Genomic DNA, 20,337 nt, shown 5'->3' on the forward strand with positions numbered 1-20,337 from the left:
TACACAGGGCTTTAAAGTTCCTGGAGATTTCTGCAGACGCATCCGAAGCTGAAATAGATACATTTTGTTTACATAAATGTATCTAAGTGTTGAATGTGACTCATCTCTCTGACTGAGAAGGAGCTTGGAGGACAGCCAAAGAGTGTGTAACATTTATCAATAGATACATTCAACTAAATAGAATGTAGCAATCTGAACTTCTGCATATCTCTCCATGGAACTTTAAACCTCTGTGTTTAACCCTTCCAATGCTGGTCTAGTAAAAAAAAAATGCTTTTTGCATATAATATGCTGTAAATAATATTTTAGAGCAAAGTTGAAATGCAGGGTTATATTCCGCTTTAAGTAGTCGTGGGCGTAATTAGTCAGTTCCTGGTGATTTATTGTCATTTAGTTTCTCTAAGCATTTTGGGATGTTACAAGCAGTAAGCAGTAAGCAGCTTTTGCTCCTTTCTCAACATGAAGCAAAAAAAAAAAAAAGTATGATATAATGGCTCATATGCAATAAATTGTTTCTCCTGAGTTATCTCCTAGGAGGTAATTTTCATCTTCTCTTTTAAATAGCTTTTAAGCATTTTACAATTAAAAAAAGTACCTAAAAGTTAGTGAAAAGGTACAATCAAAATTCTTTTGAATATTTAGTTGCTTGTTGGTGGATTTAAAAGGTCTTTTATGACAATGAATAGAACAACAGCAGCAAAGAGAAGATTTTTAAATGTTTTTATTAGTTTTAAGTCACTGGACAAGTCCACTATAACATTTCTGACAATTTTTCGCTAATCTTATGGTATATGACTGATTATTGTTATAGAGTGTGGACCCATATGGGCTTTCTTTTTCTTGTATGAATATCAATTCTATATGTACTGATAGTCTAGGTAATCATCAGCAAACTGTTACTTCCCCTGCTTACACCTCTGCGGCTGTCCCCAGCTTTATCACTCCATAGCAGTTGTGTGTTTGAGAGTTCCAATGTAACCATGATCTGTTATGGTGTGATGATGAAAATAAAATTCAAATTTGTCAGAATTTTCAACCTCTACCATTCTTCTCCTATAAGGTGCAAATTATGACAGGTTGCATAAAATGCGACCTGTAGTGAAAATATTTGCAACTTCATCAGAATGTACAACCTCTACCATTCCTCTGCCTCACATGAACCTTCCAACTTTTCTTCCTAACCCATCCTTTGCCTAAAACTACCCTATCCTGTGCCTAAAACTACCCTCCTCCACCCATCCTGTGCCTAACCTACCCTATCATGTGCCTACAACTACACTCCACCCATCCTATGCCTAACTTTCTCTTTCCTTTTCCTAAAACTAGCCTTCACCCATCCCATGCCTAACACTAAACTTCCCTATCCTGTGCCTAACACTACCCTTCACACATCCTCTGCCTAACACTAACCTCCCCCTCTCCTCTACCTAACACTAATATCTCATCCTCTCTGCCTAACACTAACATTCTCCAACAGCATGCAAATACTGATAAGTAACAAAATATTCTACCATAATGGCCATGGCCAGTCACATGGGACCCCCTTCATTTATTCTGTGCAGGGCCCACTGTTGGCTTTGTCCGCCTCTGCTATTACTAATATCATTATTATTATTTGCTAGTTAAATGACCTGCTGTGAGAGAATGAAAGCTTCTGTTCTCTTTGTTTACCAGCTCCCTGCAGAACATTGCGATACATTGGCAAAACTTTTCTTTAAGCAGTAGGTTTTTTTCTTGCGCTGTTCAGAATAAACAGGGATACGTTGTTTATGTCAGCAGCACAGTACCGCTCCTGTATTCACCAACGAGGCCGGTGCTTTCATCATAGGGATTTGCCGGCAGCAGTTAGGAGAGGCTGCAGTGAGCACGTTGTGAAAGGATTGTATTTATACAGATCACGAGCAGAGGCAGAGCTTAACAGTTTGAAAGCCTGGATTTCCCTGTCTTATGTGTTTTGGCAAAACCTCCTCTCCACCTCTGTGGATTATCAGTCAAGAGGTCACATCTTCTCATGGGCTCTCCACACACTTCAGCACGCAGAGTACCTGCTAATACCAGGCTGTGGGCAAACATTGTACAACCACTGCCACGCTGTGATATGTATGTAGCTAACGTGTTAGTTTACTTATACTTAAGTGTGCTTAAAAGGACTGCAAGTTCCTCTCCACATTCTCTAAGAAACAAAATACAGTCCTTATTACAGCAATCTATAGTGAAAAGAAAGTCAGATGCTGACCCATGGAGAGGGAAGGCTCTGAATCCTATAGAGCTTTCCTGATTCTCTCATGGTGTCCTGGTTCCAGGGCCATATTCTAGATTTTTTACCCTCTACCGATGTGTGTGTGTGCAAAGCCGCAGAGGAGAGAATCATCGGGCTGGGCAGTGCACTATGCTTACTTCCCTCTGCCTCCTCCAAGACAGCATTTCCTTCCTGCTGGCCCACAGCATCTGATCCCAAGGATGCTGGGAATGTGCTACGCCGATGCCGCATCACTCACCCGCTCTCAGCAGATTAGCGATGGGATCACCAGCCACACGTGAATACCTGTTTCCTTTCTGACTACAGCGGTGTCTCATGTGACCCGTCAGCAGGTAACAGGTCACATGAGGCACTGTTGTAGCCATGGATACCAGACACTGGATGGGCGGATGGAGATCCCATAGGTGGGATGCTATAAACGGGTGAGTGAAGCTGGCACAGTCACAGCACGCACATGAAGGGAAAGGGGAGGTGTGGAGTACGAAGAGTGAGACATTTGAAGAGGGGAACTGCCTCTTGCCTCCCTCTTATTGTTGCTGCCCTGAAGTACTTGATTCATATTTCATCATGGAAAAACCGCCCCTGCCTGCTTCCAGCGCTGTCCCTCGTTCAAAATTGCTGCCTCCGAGGGGGCCTTCTGAAGCACTTGTGTCCCCAAGTGCTTCTGAAGTTGGGTGGCTCCATACTGCACACGGGTAAGCATGAGCTTTCTGATTTTTTTAGGACGTTTGAAATATGCCTAATTGCAGTTCAAAAATTAAACTCAATTGGCAATAGAATGCAGCAAGACAGATAGACCACTCACCAAGGAGAGCATTCATGGTTGAATGGCCTAAGATTTGATGTGTATGTTTGAGAGGTGTTGGGAACCAAATAAAGGGTGACTGCAATCTACTGGTGCCCGGAATTTCCTTCCTTTACAACACTGGATCAATTGCTATCTGGAGGCACAGCTGTGTTGCACCCAGGGTTCCCGACCTGCTAGCCAAAGCATCTGGTGCCGGTTATCTATTTCTTCTCTTATATTCATGGTTGAATTGAAGGTTTTGAGAGTTATTATGATGTTATTATGGTGTTCCAGAATGTGATGACATGTATTGACCGGTAATAAACGTTGATTTTTTATTCAAGAGTAGATTGTTGCCCATAGTCAAATAAGACATCCCTGGGAAAAAATAAGGCCTGGAACCCACTTGAAAAGCTCTGGGGGATTTTTTTTTAAATCACACCCCTCAAGTGGGATCACATCCATAGCAGTACATTAGCAAGACCTTTTTTTTAAACAGCATTTATAAAATCTCTGCTAGTGGGTTCCAGGCCTAAAAACTCATCTTTTGGAGCAAAAAAAATTAAGCTAAGACCATGTCTTCCTTTCAGGGAAAAAACGGTACTGTTATAAGTTGTCAGTGAGAGCTCACAGTTGACTACCCGGCATAATAAAACATCAGTAACTAGCAGACAATGAAATGTGTGTGTTTATTGTAATTACTTGCAGGAAGCCCAGGAAACTGGAATCTAGGCTGCCTTTATTTTCCACCAGCAAAAATGATTGCATATGCAAACGTTATGCGATCGCGTTTCCTTCATTTCCACTGCCCACGATTGCGCTGCTATCCTTCGGGTATGAGCACAAATGCACAAAAAATGAGAAGGCCGGTGACTGCAATACAGGGAAAAATGAATTGTGTTAATGAAAAAGATGCACCATGGCTTAAAGAGCAAAAAGAGGAATGGAGGCACTGTGCTTGCAAAAAAGATATACCTTTTAATCCTTGGTGAAGAGACACATCGGGGTAGACAGTGGGGGTGAGGGAGGCCTGACAGCTGTTTCGCTTAAAAACAAAGCTTCCTCAGAGGCCAAAGGGTTCTTTCCCTTGGCCTCTGAGGAAGCTTTGTTTTTAAGCGAAACAGCTGTCAGGCCTCCCTCACCCCCACTGTCTACCCCGATGTGTCTCTTCACCAAGGATTAAAAGGTATATCTTTTTTGCAAGCACAGTGCCTCCATTCCTCTTTTTGCTCTTTATACATCACTGTGTTCTGAGTTGCACGTGCAAGCTTTGAATACGAGATCCGGTGAATCGGACCCAGCATTTTTGTTCACATTTAGTGCCAGTCTTTTTTCTTATTTTTGTGTATGCACCATGGCTTAAATGTTTAAGGATACCAGAGGTGACATGTGACATGTTGAGATAGACATGTAAATGTACAGTGCCTAGCACACAAATAACTGTGCTATATGTTCCTTTTGTTTATTTATCTGCCTGAAAGAGTTAAACATCAGGTATGTAAGTGACAGTTACTGTCTGGGTAAGGACTGAGTCAGACTACAGCGTGACCCTCAATGATAAGAAATTACAACTATAAAACACTTTCCTAGCAGAAAATGGCTTCTGAGAGCAGGAAAGTGATAAAAAAGGGTCAATAGTTCATAGATTTTAGCTCTGGCTTACTTCAATGAATGTGTAATTGTGCAAAAACAATAAAACAGTAAGAACTTGAAAAGTAGATTTAAATATAATATAAAACTATGGAATAACTTAAAAAGTCTTTTTTTAGCAGAGGGAAGATAGATACAATTGTTTATTTCATTAGTTTATTTTCACCTTGGGTGTCCTTTAATTCCGGTGCTGTTGTGATTGGCAAAACAGGATTTTTGGATCGCACCTACGGCAGCGAAAAAGGGTCCTCATTGTGCATTTATACAGTACCTGTATATTTTCCACAGTGCTTTAAAAAGAACATAGCACTATCCCTATTGCTTTCTGTCTCTCACAACCTAATGTACCTGCCACAGTCTAGGGTTAAATAGCCTACCAGTATGTTTTGGGTTGTGGGAAGAAACCAGACTGCCCAGAACAAAGTTGTGAAAACATGTGGAGAAAACACAAACAACTCCATGCAGGTGCCAGTCTGGGCCTCTAGTGCTGTGAGGTGAGATCTCTGACCACACACCGCCAGGGCTGGGTTTCTGGAAAGGCTACAAAGGCCATGGCCTTGGGCACTGATAAAGTAGAAGGGCGGCAGGACTTGGGGAGAGATAAGAGGCCACCTGTACGTGCCTTGGGTCATATGAATGTATACTGTAAATCCGGCTCTGAACACCGCTGTGGCATAGGCTAGTCTTAGGCTGTCTGCACAATTAAACAAAAAAGGGAGTGATTTAGAGCAATAGAATAAAAACTCACAACCTTCAGGAACGTGTGTCCTTGTTTTTTTAAATAATTATGTGATACTATGTGATGAAAAAAGACTGGTGAAATGGAAACAATAATTTGTATTTTTATTCCAATGCAGAAATTGTTCCCCGAGACCTACGAATGAAAGAGAAGTTTTTAAAACATTTAACAGGTGAGTTGCTTGATTTGAGTAAGTGCATGCATGAAAAGGCCATGGCGAGGATATTAAAGGATCACTCCAGCGAAAAAAAATAGTAAGCAGCTAAAGTCTGACAGAACCAACAGGTTTTGGACTAGCCCATCTCTTCTTGGGGGATTCTCACTGTTTTCTTTGTTTTTCGAAAGGTTATCCTGAACCGAAGTTGCTAAGTCTAACTGAGAAAATAGTAAGATACCAGCCTCCCTACTCACTTGCACACTATTTTGGCAGTTGGACTTAGCAACTGCTGCTGCGGAAAAGCTTCCAAAAACAAAGAACACCCTGAGAATCCCCCATGAGGAGATGGACTAGTCCAAAAGCTGTTGGTTCTGTCAGGCTTTTACTGCTTACTTTTTTTGCTGGCGTTGTCCTTTAAGCAGGCAGAAATGAAAAGATAAGAGTATTTTAATGTTTTATGTAAGCTTCCATACTCCTCCTTGCTCTCCAGGATTTGGTAGAAGTTAAAGTGGACCTCTAGGCAATACTTGTCTTTTTACCTCCAAACAGCTAGGGGGCAGTGATAGAAAATCTCTCTATGATTTTTTTGCTGTCTGTGTCTCTATTGGGAACAATTTGTTTCACTTCCTGATCCAAGTGACCCTATATCTGGAGCATAAATTGTAGAACAATGAAATGCCGTCAGCGAAGAAAAACTCACATTTATTCTAACACTTCTCCATGTGACTAAAAAAAACATGTTACTGCTGTGTTTGTCCATGCTATAGAGATCTCAGATGACTCATTATACACATGTTAAAATTGTCATTTTATGTTATTAAAGAGGCACTGTGGTGACATATAGTAGAATACAGTAAATTATTCGGGATGCTAACTTTTATGGTACATTTTGGTTTCAGCATCAGAAATACTACAGGACAATCTTATACAAGACAAACAGGGTACAAGATACATAATCATGAGATTTTGGGCTGGTTAGGTAGGCCCAGTAATACAAGTACGGGGCGGCCATAGGAAAGGCGCACACAAACATGTAGAATACACTAGGGAAGGAAGGACCCTGCCAAAGGTTTACAATCTAATGGGGAAGCTGGCGTGGGGGTGAACACATTAGGTAGGGCTGTAGAAAAAGTATTTAGCAGAGAGTTAGTATGTGGTATGGGGTGGGAAGACTGTCTTGAAAAGGTGGGTTTTGAGGGCTTACTTGAATGTGTTGAAGGAGGGGATAAGTCTGATGGGCGGTGAAAGGGAGTTCCAGAGGGTGGGGACAGCTCTTGAGAAATCCTTCAGGCCCGTATGGAAGTGGGAAATGCACGGGACAGTTAGAGTAGGTTCATACTTGTTCTAAAAATGTATCCGTGGCTCCGTTTTTTAGCCCGGATCAAAACCGTAGCCACGGATACCAATGTTAAAAATAGCAGCCGCCTTCACTTAAAAAAAAAAAAGGATCCGTCTGCATTCAGGGGGTTCCGTTTTGAAAACCTGAGTGGACGGTCCGGGTTTGCAACATTTTCAAGGACCCCGGATACACGGAGGGGTAGTGAAAAGTAATGGCAAAACAGATCCCCCCCCCCTACACAGGCATCTTTTTACACAGAAACGGGGTTGCCATGCTGGAGGGGGTAGCAGGCAGAAAGGGGTGAAGTGGGGGACAGTGGCGGGGAGGGGGGTTGCCCTCCCTCACCTGGGTCCCCCTTCCCCGTACCCCTCCAGCCAGTTTCATTGATAACATCATTAAAGTATTCAAATATAAGCCAAGCGGCGAGCGGGAAACTTACCTTGTGTTCCACCACTCGCCGTCACTTCCTGCAATACCACCCATTGAGCTACATATGGCGGCATTGCAGGAAGTGAGGGCCAGCGGTGGAATGCAAGGAAGTAAGTTCCCCGCTCGCTGCTTGGCTTACATTTGAACACTTTAATGATTTTATCACTTAGACTGGCAGGAGGGGGAGCTGGGAAGGGGGGACCCAGGTGAGGGGATTCAAAAGGGATCTGATCTGCTGCCGACAAGTATGGACCTAGCCTTATGATGTGGTAGAAATTGAATCCCAGCATCACAAGGCCACACCTATTTACAAAGAAAAAGAGAGAGTACCCACCAATTATCCTTCAGTCTGCCTTCTTCATATACTGTATCTATCTGCAGCTCTGCTGTTCATTCATAGGAAGCCACCTGAGTGACCACAGTGGTCCATTATCATGTATTTGGTGATAGAAATGTCATTCTTATGCCTGTCACATTAATTATCTTTCATTGACTTTTTCACTTTGGCGTTTCAGGTCGACTTTCATTTACAAGTCCGAACTGCAATAAACACTTCCGGAGGCTCTACAACACCACGAGAGATTGCACAATCCCAGCTCGTAAGTAAGAGATTGCCCTAACCCTGAGCCATAAATATTTATTATAAAAGGAGATTTCCTTGCAAGCTACTAAAATATCCATACACACAGATGAGCTGCACACTGCAGGTGTGCTGTTCAGCAGACTGGTGTGCTGTCCTCTACCTGTTTCCACGTAGCACGTGTATGTAGCTTTACTTCAATCTGATCTTGTATGTCATGTGCCAGTTGTTATCTTCCATGTGTTTATTTACATATTTTCTTTCTGACTGCTCCCCCTAAAGCCTCGTATGTGGCCATACACTTATCAATGTTTTCCATTGATATCTGGCAAATTTGATCTCTCTGATCAAATGTGCTAGAAATCAGGCACTGGAAAGGACTGATTTTCCTCCCATACAGAAGCTTTGCTGCACTCAGGATTTTTGGCCACAAATTTATTTGGAATGCCTTTTTGCTAAACTCTTATATTTGGGAGGGAGGAGGAGGAGGGGGGGGGGGCAGCTTTGCTTTAAATATTCAAACACTAGGCTGATTCACAGTGGCGTAGCAATAGAGGGTGCAGAGGTTGCGGGCGGATCGGGGCCCTTGGCCAGAGGGATCCACTCTCAACTACAGTATTATCTCTTTTATTGGTCCTGTGCTCACAATAATCCCTTCTATAGATGCTTTGAATAGTAGTAATCATTAACAAATTGTTCCTCATCACCTTCTTGTATCTCTGACACTGTGATTACCCTTGGCAGGTTTCGGTGCGCTGTATCAATTGTTATGTATAGAGTGCTTAGGGGGGCCCAATGTAAAACTTGCACTGTGGCCCATAGCTCCTTAGCTACACCACTGCTGATTCATATTAGACCAAACACAATTTATGCTTATTGCGGAAACTTGATTTGATAAAACTTAACTTTGAATATGTTGCTAAAAACCGATGTAGCCTGAACTGCCTATCAAAATCATTTACATGAAGGGACAAAAGGGGGCTGAGATTCTAACACCCCTTTAGTGGTTGACAAATCCACAAATATTATTAGGGTGTTTTCCCCTCCTTTGCCTCACTAATCAGAATGTATAGCATTTATACAGAGTCACCACCCTCCACCTAGCCCAACATGTTTCGCCTCATAAAACTCTTGGTGCTTCCTCAGGGGACATATACAAAGCGCAGTCATGCACAAAGTGCATAAAACAGCAAATTAAAATACATTCATGTTATTCAGCATTAGTAGTAGCATTGGCACACAGCTATATGTACAAGCGACCTCAACTGACCACCCAGAAAGATGGATCCCAGCGACATTCCTCGATGACGAGCACTCCCCAAGCCATCTTTCTGTTGGTGGGTACGTGCGACGTCACGTGAAGGCACACGGGAAGTCCTCAGAGATCTTAAAGATCCGATCTGCCATGACGGTCGTTATCGCTGGGCGTTGCCAAATGTCGTTTATGTAATCGCGCATCTGTACCCACGTTACGAGATTGCAGAAACAATCGATTGTCGCTCAAAAAGTCGTCAGAAAAATGGCATAGTGGATACGGGCCTTTGTTTCCAGATCCTCATTTTTTAGCTCAGTTAGCATATTACACATCAGTATCTTGCATTTGTTTATTAACAATCAGGAGAATGTGGGCATCCGGTTTAATGTACATACAACATCTAGCTGTTGAGTAAACAATGCGCGGTGATAGGATGCTGTTTATTTCCCAATGTATACATCGCAGTATTAGCAGCTCTCTTCAGAGGTATACATTGGGCTATTAATAAAACACAGAATGTATTGTTTGTCTCAGTTCTCATTCCGTTTAAGGGAAAAGGATCATTGCGGTCTATTAAAGCGAGACTTTACATTAAACAGACCTGTGTTTATTTTATCAGGGATTGGGAAGACTTCCAAGACATCACATTTCACTATCACACTGCGGAGGCTACAAGGATCTCATTATAAGGTCTATTTATAAAGGTGGCAGTCTGCAGACCGCCAGGAAAGGGCTAGTCATTCTGTAGAAATCTCTATAAGGCTCCCTGCACACTGCAAATCCGTTTTCCGATTCTGATTCAGATACTGTTTCCGATTTTCAATTTCGATTTTCCCTGAATACATTCAACAGAAAAACAGATAAAGAAACGCAGCATGCAGTAAAGTTTAAATATCGGAATCGGATGTAAAAACCGATTAAAAATCGGAATCGGAAATGCATGCAGTGTGCAAGAGGCCTTAAAGTGATGATCAGCTTCAGAGACTGCCAGTTATATAAAGGCTCATTCACACTACAAAGTAAATGGACGAATGCAATGACGTGCATGCGTTCCCGACGCACAGCATGCACGTCACGTTGCGTTAAAGTGCAGAGGTCGGCAGCAATAGAACCCGACAGTAAAACTTGTGCGTCATGCCATAAAAAGTTCACGTCCACATGGTATCCCAATGAGCGGGAACACGTAGCTGTACTGTGAACGTGGACTTTCATGTTACCATGCGCCTTGCACGCTATAATGCATAATGACTGACAGCAACGCACATAGTGTAAATGAGCCCTTAGAGATGGCTGTGTAGAGGATCGCCAGCTTTGTGATGATTGCTGTATTTATATCAGTCTGAAGCTGAGTGCCCATGGCCAGATGGATCGGGGATCTCTGCCGACGGACAATGGTTCCCCGATCCATCTGGCTGAATCAGCAAGCGTTATATATATAAAACAGCGCACATATAGAGTCCAAAATGATTTGAGGATCAAAAGTCTGCAAGTCCACTTTAATCCTTGACTCGCAGTAGTGATGTATACAGTATATATCTTCTACAGTGTGTACCACCACCACACCCTCAAGATGGGGCGGGATGACGTCACCGATGTCATGGACGTCGTGACGTCTAAGGGAGACCCGATCCACCCCTTAGCGCTGCCTGGCGCTGATAGGCCAGGCAGCGCAGGGGTCTAGGGGGGGCTCTTCGGCGGCGCAGATATCGGTGAATCGGTGCGGATAGTGGCGAATCGGCGCTGGGCAGCGCCGATCGGTGTGCTGACGCAGCTAGCAAAGTGCTAGCTGCGTTCAGCAAAAAAAAAATTACGCAGATCGGCCCAGCAGGGCCTGAGAAAACCTCCTGCGCGGCTCCGCCAGGAAGGCTAATACAACCTGCAAGCGTCCTTCCGGACCCTTGCAGGAAGTACTAGGAGGCTGAGAGTTTTTTTTTTTCACAATGATCGCGCTGCTCAGCGGAGCAGCAGCAGATCATTGCGGGGCTTAGATCAACGAACAGGAATGGATTTTCCCATTCATTGATCTCCGGGCGAGCGAAGGGCGGCGTGTTTACCGGCGGGAGTGTGCGCTAGAGCGAGCGGGAGCGCGGAAAGTACGGATTTCTCCATCCCTGGGGGTTACAGGATGGAATAAGGGACGGAGAAATTCGTACGGGCGGGGGTAAAGTGGTTAATAAACATGAACTTATTACTTTTTCCAAAATATATCCCAGTCCCAATGACAAATATCCTTGTCTTGTGCGGGTGTTCAGCGACAACAGCTTGTAATCACTTTTGTGCAAAGTCTAAAAATAGATGGTCAGTGGCTCCTATCAGTGTTTGCTACAGCATACGCTTCCAGACCTGCAGGCTGGTATCTTACTGCAGTATCCTGTCTTTGCCCACCTCCTTGCACTCTGATACAGATTACTATTACCTGCTGCAGTTTGGCTGCTACAGGTCTAATTTTTTATTATTACTAGTATTTATATAGCGCTGAGATCTTCCGCAGCACTGTACAGAGTATCTATAGTCTTGTCACTAACTGTCCCTCAGAGGAGCTCACAATCTAATCCCTACCATAGTCATATGTCTATGTATTTATCATGTAGCGTATGTATCATAGTCTACGGCCAATTTAGAGGGAAGCCAATTAACTTATGAAATAAGAAATAACAAAAATTGGCTCTTGGTTGCACGAGAATTACAAAACGTTATCAATCATAAACAATCAGACAATGTTTACTTAGGAAGAACATTCTTTCTAATTATACATTTTCTGATTGTTCATGATTAATAAAGTTTTTTAATTCTCATGCACCCAAGAGCCAATTCTTGTTATTTCTTATTTTATTGATTGATTTGTTGGCATGGTGCATGCGAATGTATTTATAATTGTTACCTTGATGGCGACATATATGGCCATTTGTAATAAGGTTGGATAACCTCAATTTCTTCAACCTCTCGGTGTTTCCCGCCTTTACAAGTTGTATTCACAGCCAATTCAATCATCTGTATGTTTTGGGGATTTGGGAAGAAACCAGAGTGCCTGAAGGAAAACACATGCAGACACGGGGAGAACATACCAACTCCATGTAGATAGTTTTCTTGCTGAGATTTGAAGCTGGGACCAGGGCTGCAAGGCGAGTGTGCTGACCATGACACCAACCACGACACCACTGTGCTGCCTCATAAATGAAATAATTTTAGTTGTTGCAGTCTTCTTTGACACAGCAATGCCAATTGCTTGCATTGTTTATAAAACCTATCATGGTATATTTGGAAATGAAAGAATATTGAGAAGTGAATTGGTTCCTTCCTGAAATTGTTCTTAAGACTATGATAGAGGCATTAGACAATGACTATGGTAGAATTAGAGTGTGAGCTCTTGGAAGGCTACATAGTGACATGACTATGGCTTCTGTAAAAAAAGTGCTGAGGAAGCTGTTAGCAGTATATAAGTAGATAATAATAATTATGCCTGAAGTCAGGATTAAAGTTGCAGCTGTAAAACACTTTTTTTTCTCACCTATAAATACATATGTAAATGAATGCGCAAAATATGTACTGGAGGGCGAGATTGGGAAGTACAGACAAGAAAGCTAGTGAAGGTAAATGCAGAGAGAATACCCACAATAATTCCTCAGCCATCATTGTCACAGCTCCCAACTGTCCTTTTTTTCGGAGGGACAGTCTCTCGTTGGGAACCAAATCCTCCTGTCCCTCTTTCTCCCTCATTTTGTCCCTCTTTCAAGATTGATATACAGATCTATGGAAGTATTTATATTTTTCCACTGAAAAAAACGTCCTACTTTAAAAAAAGACCCGTTGTTATCAGAACTAGTGCATCATAGTTTGCAATGACGAAGCAAAATTGTAACACGAAATTTCAGAAAAAAAAATCGTAACCATAATCAGGTTTCATAATTTCACAATTACGTGTAATTTTGCGCCGACTTTAGCACTTAATAGCAATACCATACATGCTATTGTCAATAAAATCGTTACATTCAGCCAGGATAATAGGTATTTGAACACCCTGAAATTTAGCAAGTTCTCTCACTTAAAAATCATGGAGTGGTCTGAAATTCACATTGTAGGTGCATTCCCACTGTGAGAGACAACATTAAAAAAAAATCAGGAAATCACATTGTTTGATATTTTAATAATTTATTTGTATTGCACTGCTGCACATAAGTATTTGACCGCCTGACAATCAGCAAGATTTCTGGTTCTCAAAGACCTGTTACTCTGCCTTTAAAAGGTCCACCTCTACTACACTTATTACCAACAAATGAATACCAACGAACCGCCACACATACCGTCAATCCATGCCTCATGCTGGGAACCTCAGCCGCACACACTATGTCATCTCTATGCTGGCTGAGTTCCTGTGAGCCGGTCAGGAGCTGCTTTTATTGGCTCCTGACCCTGTCTATCAATTTAAGCCAAAGGGAGTTGCTTATGTTAATAGACAGGGTAAGGAGCCAATGAAATCGGCTCCTGACCCACTCACAGGACTCTGCTTTATAGAGATGGCAGAGTGAGGGGAGACAGCAAGGAGATCGTCGGGTGCGATGAAAGCAGCGAGAACGCGCGGCGTCAGTGAATTGAAATCTACCTCCTGGCAGCCAGATCAGCATCAAAATAGGGCGTAGATTTCAATTAGCGTCGTCCTTAACCTCCTTGCCAGTTATCCCGAGCTCAGCTCGGGGTAACCTGCGCTGGAGGATTTCTCCGGCCCCGCTGGGCCGATTTTCAGAGTATTTTTTTAGTGCACGCAGCTAGCACTTTGCTAGCTGCGTGCATATCCCAATCGCCGCCGCCGATTCGCCGCTACCTGCCGCGCCCCCCCCCCCTCCAGACCCTCCAGGCCAATCAGTGCCAGGCAGCACTGAGGGGTGGATCGGGATTACCTCTGACGTCCCGATGTCCATGACGTCGGTGACGTCATCCCACCCCGTCCCCAAGGTGACGGAGAAGCCCTGCAGGAAATCCCGTTCTGAACGGGATTTCCTGCTTGCAAAGATCGCCGTCGGCAATCGAGGTAGGCAGGGAGATGCCGCTTGTCAGCGGCTATCATGTAGCGAGCCCTGGGCTCGCTACATGATTTAAAAAAAAAAAAGTGCTGCGCCGCCTCCTTGCCATCAGAATTGGAACGGCAAGGGGGTTAAGTGGTTAAAGACATCTGTCCACCGCACAGTCAGTCAGACTCCAACTACTATCATGGGCAAGACCAAAGTGCTGTCAAAAGACACCAATTCTTTAAATAGTGGAAGTTTTCCTCAGACATTCTAAGGAAATTCTGGTAATCGGCTGGATTGTCATCCAATTGAGTGACACCAATGACGCGTTCAAAAAGACCACTCTTTTATATGCACGTCATTTCCGAGCAAATCTGAAGAAACTTTTTTCTTTCAATTACTACTCCCAACCCAGTTTTTATATTTTATTCCATCTTTTTTCTTGTGTTTCAAAATCGGATACAAGTATGTGGTACATTGGTTTGATGAGTCTAATATTTTGTGGAGGAAAAAAAACGATCGGAAATTTGGCCACCTTAAAGGACTCACAAGGGGAAATATTAAATCTAGGTTTACTTACCTGGGGCCAGCCCCTAGACGTCTTTTTTGTCCCTCGCCGCAATTCCAGTCCTCACCGGTGTCCCACTGAGTGCCACTAAAGATTGCAGACCCCCGATGGGTCAGCGTGCCCACGTCATGGGGAGCTTACTGCACTGGTGCAGTAGTACTACTAACAGTGATGTGGACGCCTAAACGTAGGCGCGTGCTCGTACAGAACGGGCGCATGCATGCACACATGGCAGGAGACGCTGACCTATTAGGGGTCGGTGATCCTTAGAGGCAGCCAGCGGGACACTGGAGAGGACTGGAGCTGTGGTGAGGGACCCAAATGACATCTAGGAGCTGACTGAAGCCCCAGGTAATTAAAACTAGATTCATATTTTGGCTTGTGAGTCCTATAAGGTTTTATAGGAGCGTCTCACGTGGACTGTAACTTATATGCTTATGAACTCTGATCTAAAAACGTGTCTCGTGCATATTCTGAAGCACACGTCACTATAGGCTTGCTGATACATGGTAGAGCGGTAAACATTGGCACAGAAGACATTAAAAATTAAAATGCTTTCATCTAGAACTGTTTTTTTTTGTTTAAACAATTGTTATAGTGTTGTCGTAGGCACTCACTAGCCTATCATCTGCTGACTAAACTACTGGATGGGCGTCACCTCATGTCTGTAGCTGCCGTACCTTACCTCAATGACCTACATCTTAGGACAACAAATGTTTGGAGGGCTGGTTGTAACCGGGAGAGTTTACTATCACCAGGATATGTCTCTTCTTGATCTAATAGGATTCCTGACACAACCCAGCTCTCCTTTGCCATAGCAGACGTATTTAATACTTCCTCTTGTGCATGCAGCTAAGCTTGACACCACAAAGCATGCCAAACAAATTAATGAAAATTCCTTTGATGGAGTTAATGCTTGTAATTAACCTTAACTTGGCTCCCGCTTCCACCCCAGAAGTGGCTGTAAAAGTCATTTCTGGCAAACATTCTGCAGCATATAATCATGGCAGCAGGCAGAACAAAGGCGCTTTTATTGGTCTTTGGTATCGTGTGCCTATACAATATTATTATTGTATTATTGCAACTTAGATTTTTGTCTGTTTTTTTTTTTTTTTACTTTTTGTCCAAATGTCTTTTTTGAGGAGTGTGCTGTCAATGAATAATGTCCATTCATAATAATTTTATCCCTAAGGAGCTGTTAATGAAATGATTTCAATCTTAAGTTCAATAACAGTTTTAAGAATGATCCCTATTAATCCCCTAATTTAAACGTGTCATTTTTAGTTTCTGGCCTGTCAGTCGAGAATTAAACATTGGCAGGCTTGAAGCGTAGTCACACTTGGCGCCACGTTAATCAAACAGGCATCAATTGTTTAAGCTAGAAATTGCCGTTACAGGAAACCTGTAAGTATAGAACTATATTCCAACAGTTCCTCAGTGCTAGTTTTGTATCCAATCAGAATCCAGCGTACCTGTATCCACCCAGTGTTCAGAGGTATCTAGACTCACAGGTAACTACCACCGCATAGACAATAAGATGCCATCAAGTACCGGTCATAACATTTTCAAGTGTTTATTAAATAAAACCAAGTTCCAAGAGTAAAACTCACATTGTACTGTACACCAAAGAGCTGTAAGCAGATAACAGATAAACTTGCCCGCTCTCCAACCCGATCAGGTTGCGCCCTTTCGGCATCCTCAGGGGCAATCAATTGATTTAGTTAGGGCCGGAGCCCACTAACGCAGTTGTGTGCAGTTGTGTCCGCTTTTCAGCATCTGTAACATTGATGTGTTGCTGAAAAGCGGATACAACTGTGCACAACTGCGTTAGTGGGCTCAGGCCCTTAGAGATTACCGTTAAAGGAAACCTGTAAGTATAGAATTACGCTGTGCTTGTTTTTAAAAATACCGGCTCCAGGATTGTCATCCTTTTCAATGATCCTTGTTTTGGGGGGTTTACAGCTCTGTTTACCTCACTTCCTTCTCTTGAGAACCCATATAAAGCCCTGACATTTTCTCACACAGTATTGTTTTAAAATAAAGATACACTAAAGTATTCGGAAAATAGGACTGATCAGAAATTTGTACTTTTTCTAAACAGATTATAAAAGATGTGCAAGACTCCTCACCAGGCTGGCTGTCAGTCCATTGTGTATGGATGGATAACACTCTGTGGTAAGTGCTGACAAGAGATTAACAATTGTATCAATTGTCCTAATCCTATTCAAAGTAGGGTCCACACACAGACAGGTTAAAGGAACCAACCATTTATTGTCCCATGCAAAAATTACATACGATTGTGTTGGGGATACAGAAGGGATAACAGACAGCGATATCATAATCTTATGTGATTATTGCATGGAACAATGAATCATTTGTTCATTTAACCTGTCTATGCGTAGACCCTACTTTGGATTACTAGACTAAGGCCTCTTTCACACCAAGACGTTGCGTTTTAGGGGACGTTAAGGTCGCATAACGTGCCCCTAACGCAACGCATGGTGGTGTTGAAGTTGGACGTTAGATTGAGCCGCGTTATAAGGCTCTCGGTGCTATCCTGGGAAGTCCGGATCTTTTCAATGATTCGGAAGATTCGAATCGGATCATTGAAAAGATCCGGATCTTTGAACCGAATCTTTGAATTATTTTACTAGGGAAGCAGGAAACAGGGGTGCAGCAGAGTGAGAGGTGCAGGAGAATGAAGGCACATTGAGGGTGCTAGAGGGGAAGGGAGAGATGCAGCAGGAAGCACCAAGAGATACCCTTGCTTAAGGTGTGTAGTTTTTGGGAACCCAATCCTGTGTAGGACTTTCCTAGAATACCACAGTCTTAATTTGTTTCAAAGGGCTAAAGGAAGTTTTGATTGTATCAGGTGAATGACAATGTTTACTCAGCTCCCAATCAGACAAATCTTGAACTATTGAACTTGCTGGCCCATATGCAATTAACTTTTTCTCCTGACTTTTCTCCTAGGTGATATTTTTACATCTCATCAATTAAATGTCTTTTAAACCACCAGCAGGCAAAAAGATACTAAAAATAATCTTGATGATACTTTTTAACCTACTTTTTGGTGCTTTTTCAATTACAAAGTGCTGAAAAAGTATTTTAAAGAGAAGTCGAAAAATGTATCTCCTAGGAGAAAACAATGGTGAAAAAGTTAATTAGATATGGCCACTTATCTGTTACCTGCTCTCACAAGTGTTTTTTCTTAGCCATACAGGAGTATTATGACATTTAATTACTTATCAGCGAGGGTTATGCAGTTCCTATTGAAGCCTGACTGCAAAGAAACTGTAGCGCCCTGCATTCTTAAAAAAATAAGCGTAACTTAGTTTCTAAGTAGGATTGGGACTGTACATACACGTTTATTTCATCACATGACATGTCACATGATGAAATAAACATGCTGCCCCGAGCACTATTTTGGTGCAATTTAAATGCAGCTTCAGTTATAACACCATGGGCTTGATTCACAAAGCGGTGCTAACTGTTAGCACGCCTGTGAAAACCCCCTTAGCACGTCTAAACAAACTTTTCGCGCATAAAACTTTACGCGCGCAAAACTTTATGCGCGTAAAACTTTACGCGCGTACTGCACAGAGCGCAGGGCGCACCGCGCGAAGTGCCCATTAAAGCCTATGGGACTTAGCGCGCGTAAAACTTTGCGCGCGTAAAACTTTACGCGCGCAAAGTTAGCGCACGATCTGATTGAGAAATCCGGTGCTAACCTACTTAGCACCCTGGTTAGCGCCTCTAAAGACTTTAGACGTGCTAAGTAGGTTAGCACCGCTTTGTGAATCAAGCCCCATGTGTGTCAGTGCTTCAAGCGGTGTTGTTACTCCACGGCAGAAAACCGTGACGTGTTGCAATGCGGCCATGCTCAGATGTGACTTTATTGGGGGGAGGAGTCACCTGCCAACCACTGTTACAGAGAGCTAAGAAGCACCCGGGCGGTGCACGAGACCAGCTGACAGGCGGTGAATTCACCATCTTCAGCTGCCCATCGGAAAGAGGCCTAAGTAATGTCATATTCTATTGGTGGCTTTATTGCTATTAGAGTACATAAATGACTTAACAAACCTGGCTGGATTGCTAAAAAAAAGTATCTGTTGGCAGGAACCAAACATCTTTACATCATACCAGAGTATAGTGTGGTTGTTACTAAATGAATGCCTGTGTAGCAATTACCTTGTGCATGCAATGAGGACTGTTTTTTATTTTTAATACATCCAGATAATACGTCTGTGTATTATTTAGCTAGAACTGGTAAGTTTATCTGTTTTTACAGAATAACGGCTTGAATGCAGTTTAGTACATTTTCAAATTTGTCATGTGTGTTCAATCCCTTACATATGGTAAAAATGGAAAAAAAACTAGCATGGCCCTCCAACGTGCACTATGGGAGAGCCCAGCAGCTGAGGGGTTAAAAGGAATGGTTCAATTAATAAAATTTTTGTTTGCTTCTACCTGGGATTATTAAAGAGAGTGGAAAAAGTCAGGGGGCTCCTGTACTGCAGAGGATATTCCCCTAGCAGAGCTTTACAGAAAGGCCAGAAAGGCCCAGGCCTTGGGAAGCTGCTGCTCATGGGTGGTGGTTGGATATGGAAGAAGGGATGTTGCATATGAAAGGGGAGACTTGAAATGGAGACTGATACATGAAAGAGATGGGATGCTTTACATGAATGATACACATGGAAGAGGGGGAAACAGGGGAGGGTGCCACATGAAAGATGGCCTTGGGGCAGAGCCAATTTTAATCTGGTCTTGTCCCCTAGTAGGTATGTCTCTGTGGTACTCTGAGACAGAGATATCCATATCCATAGAAATACTGACATTTAGCTTATTTCAAAGTGAGGCCACTATCTTCTTCTGGTTTATCTTTTAATAAACTTTGATTCTGATTAGGATAACTGTCACTGTTTCTGTTAGGTGTAAATGAGTGACTCTGGTAAAACACCGGGGCAGACATTCAGTGACTCTATGAAATAATCAGTGAAGATAAACAAAGTAAGGACAGGTTGCTGGCATGAAATCGTTGCCTAGCTCCAGAACACCTACGCTCCTTTACCATTAGGTGACAGGTACAGCTGGGCACAGCATAATCCACGTTTCCTGACTGATGTTAAATCTATAGACACTCCGGGATGATGGCGCGTGAGCGTATCCCTGACTGATCTGGTGTCAATATACTACGCACAGAAGAACGATGAGCCTCTATGGGGGCTGCAATTAAGGTTCTTTGTGCAGTAGTTCCAGTAGTGTGATGAGATAAGGACGGGGAATTTCCAAGGGTCTAAAGAAATCTTTAACTGCACCTCCGCTTTCTAACTAAAAAGGATAATAAAGAAAACTCAACAGTAGACTCTGCAAGAGGAATACCCTCTGACTGCTGGAGCTCTGAGGAGAGTCACATGATCAGCAGTCACTGTGTACACTGAGGGATGGGCCACTAGTTAAAAGAAACGGAAGCTGAATGGTTACCTACAGGGGTGCCCACTGTGTCGATCGCAATCTACTAGTAGGTTGAAAACGACTCCTGGGTAGTTATTGCACACTCATGCAGAGTG

At 42.9% G+C, this 20,337-nt stretch overlaps 1 protein-coding gene across 1 annotated transcript in view; it reads left to right on the forward strand.

Annotated features, from left to right (window-relative positions):
• Positions 1-20,337, forward strand: part of ALKAL2 (ALK and LTK ligand 2) — an 86,981-nt gene that overhangs the window by 25,304 nt on the left and 41,340 nt on the right. Inside the window, exons 2-4 of the mRNA XM_068279108.1 lie at positions 5,555-5,608; positions 7,877-7,960; positions 16,869-16,942. Of these exons, the coding sequence (XP_068135209.1) occupies positions 5,555-5,608; positions 7,877-7,960; positions 16,869-16,933 (203 nt within the window). The 3' untranslated portion in view covers positions 16,934-16,942. The remainder of the gene's footprint in view (positions 1-5,554; positions 5,609-7,876; positions 7,961-16,868; positions 16,943-20,337) is intronic.

This window comes from Hyperolius riggenbachi, chromosome 4 (assembly GCF_040937935.1).
Source record: "Hyperolius riggenbachi isolate aHypRig1 chromosome 4, aHypRig1.pri, whole genome shotgun sequence".
NCBI classification, from domain to species: Eukaryota; Metazoa; Chordata; class Amphibia; order Anura; family Hyperoliidae; genus Hyperolius; species Hyperolius riggenbachi.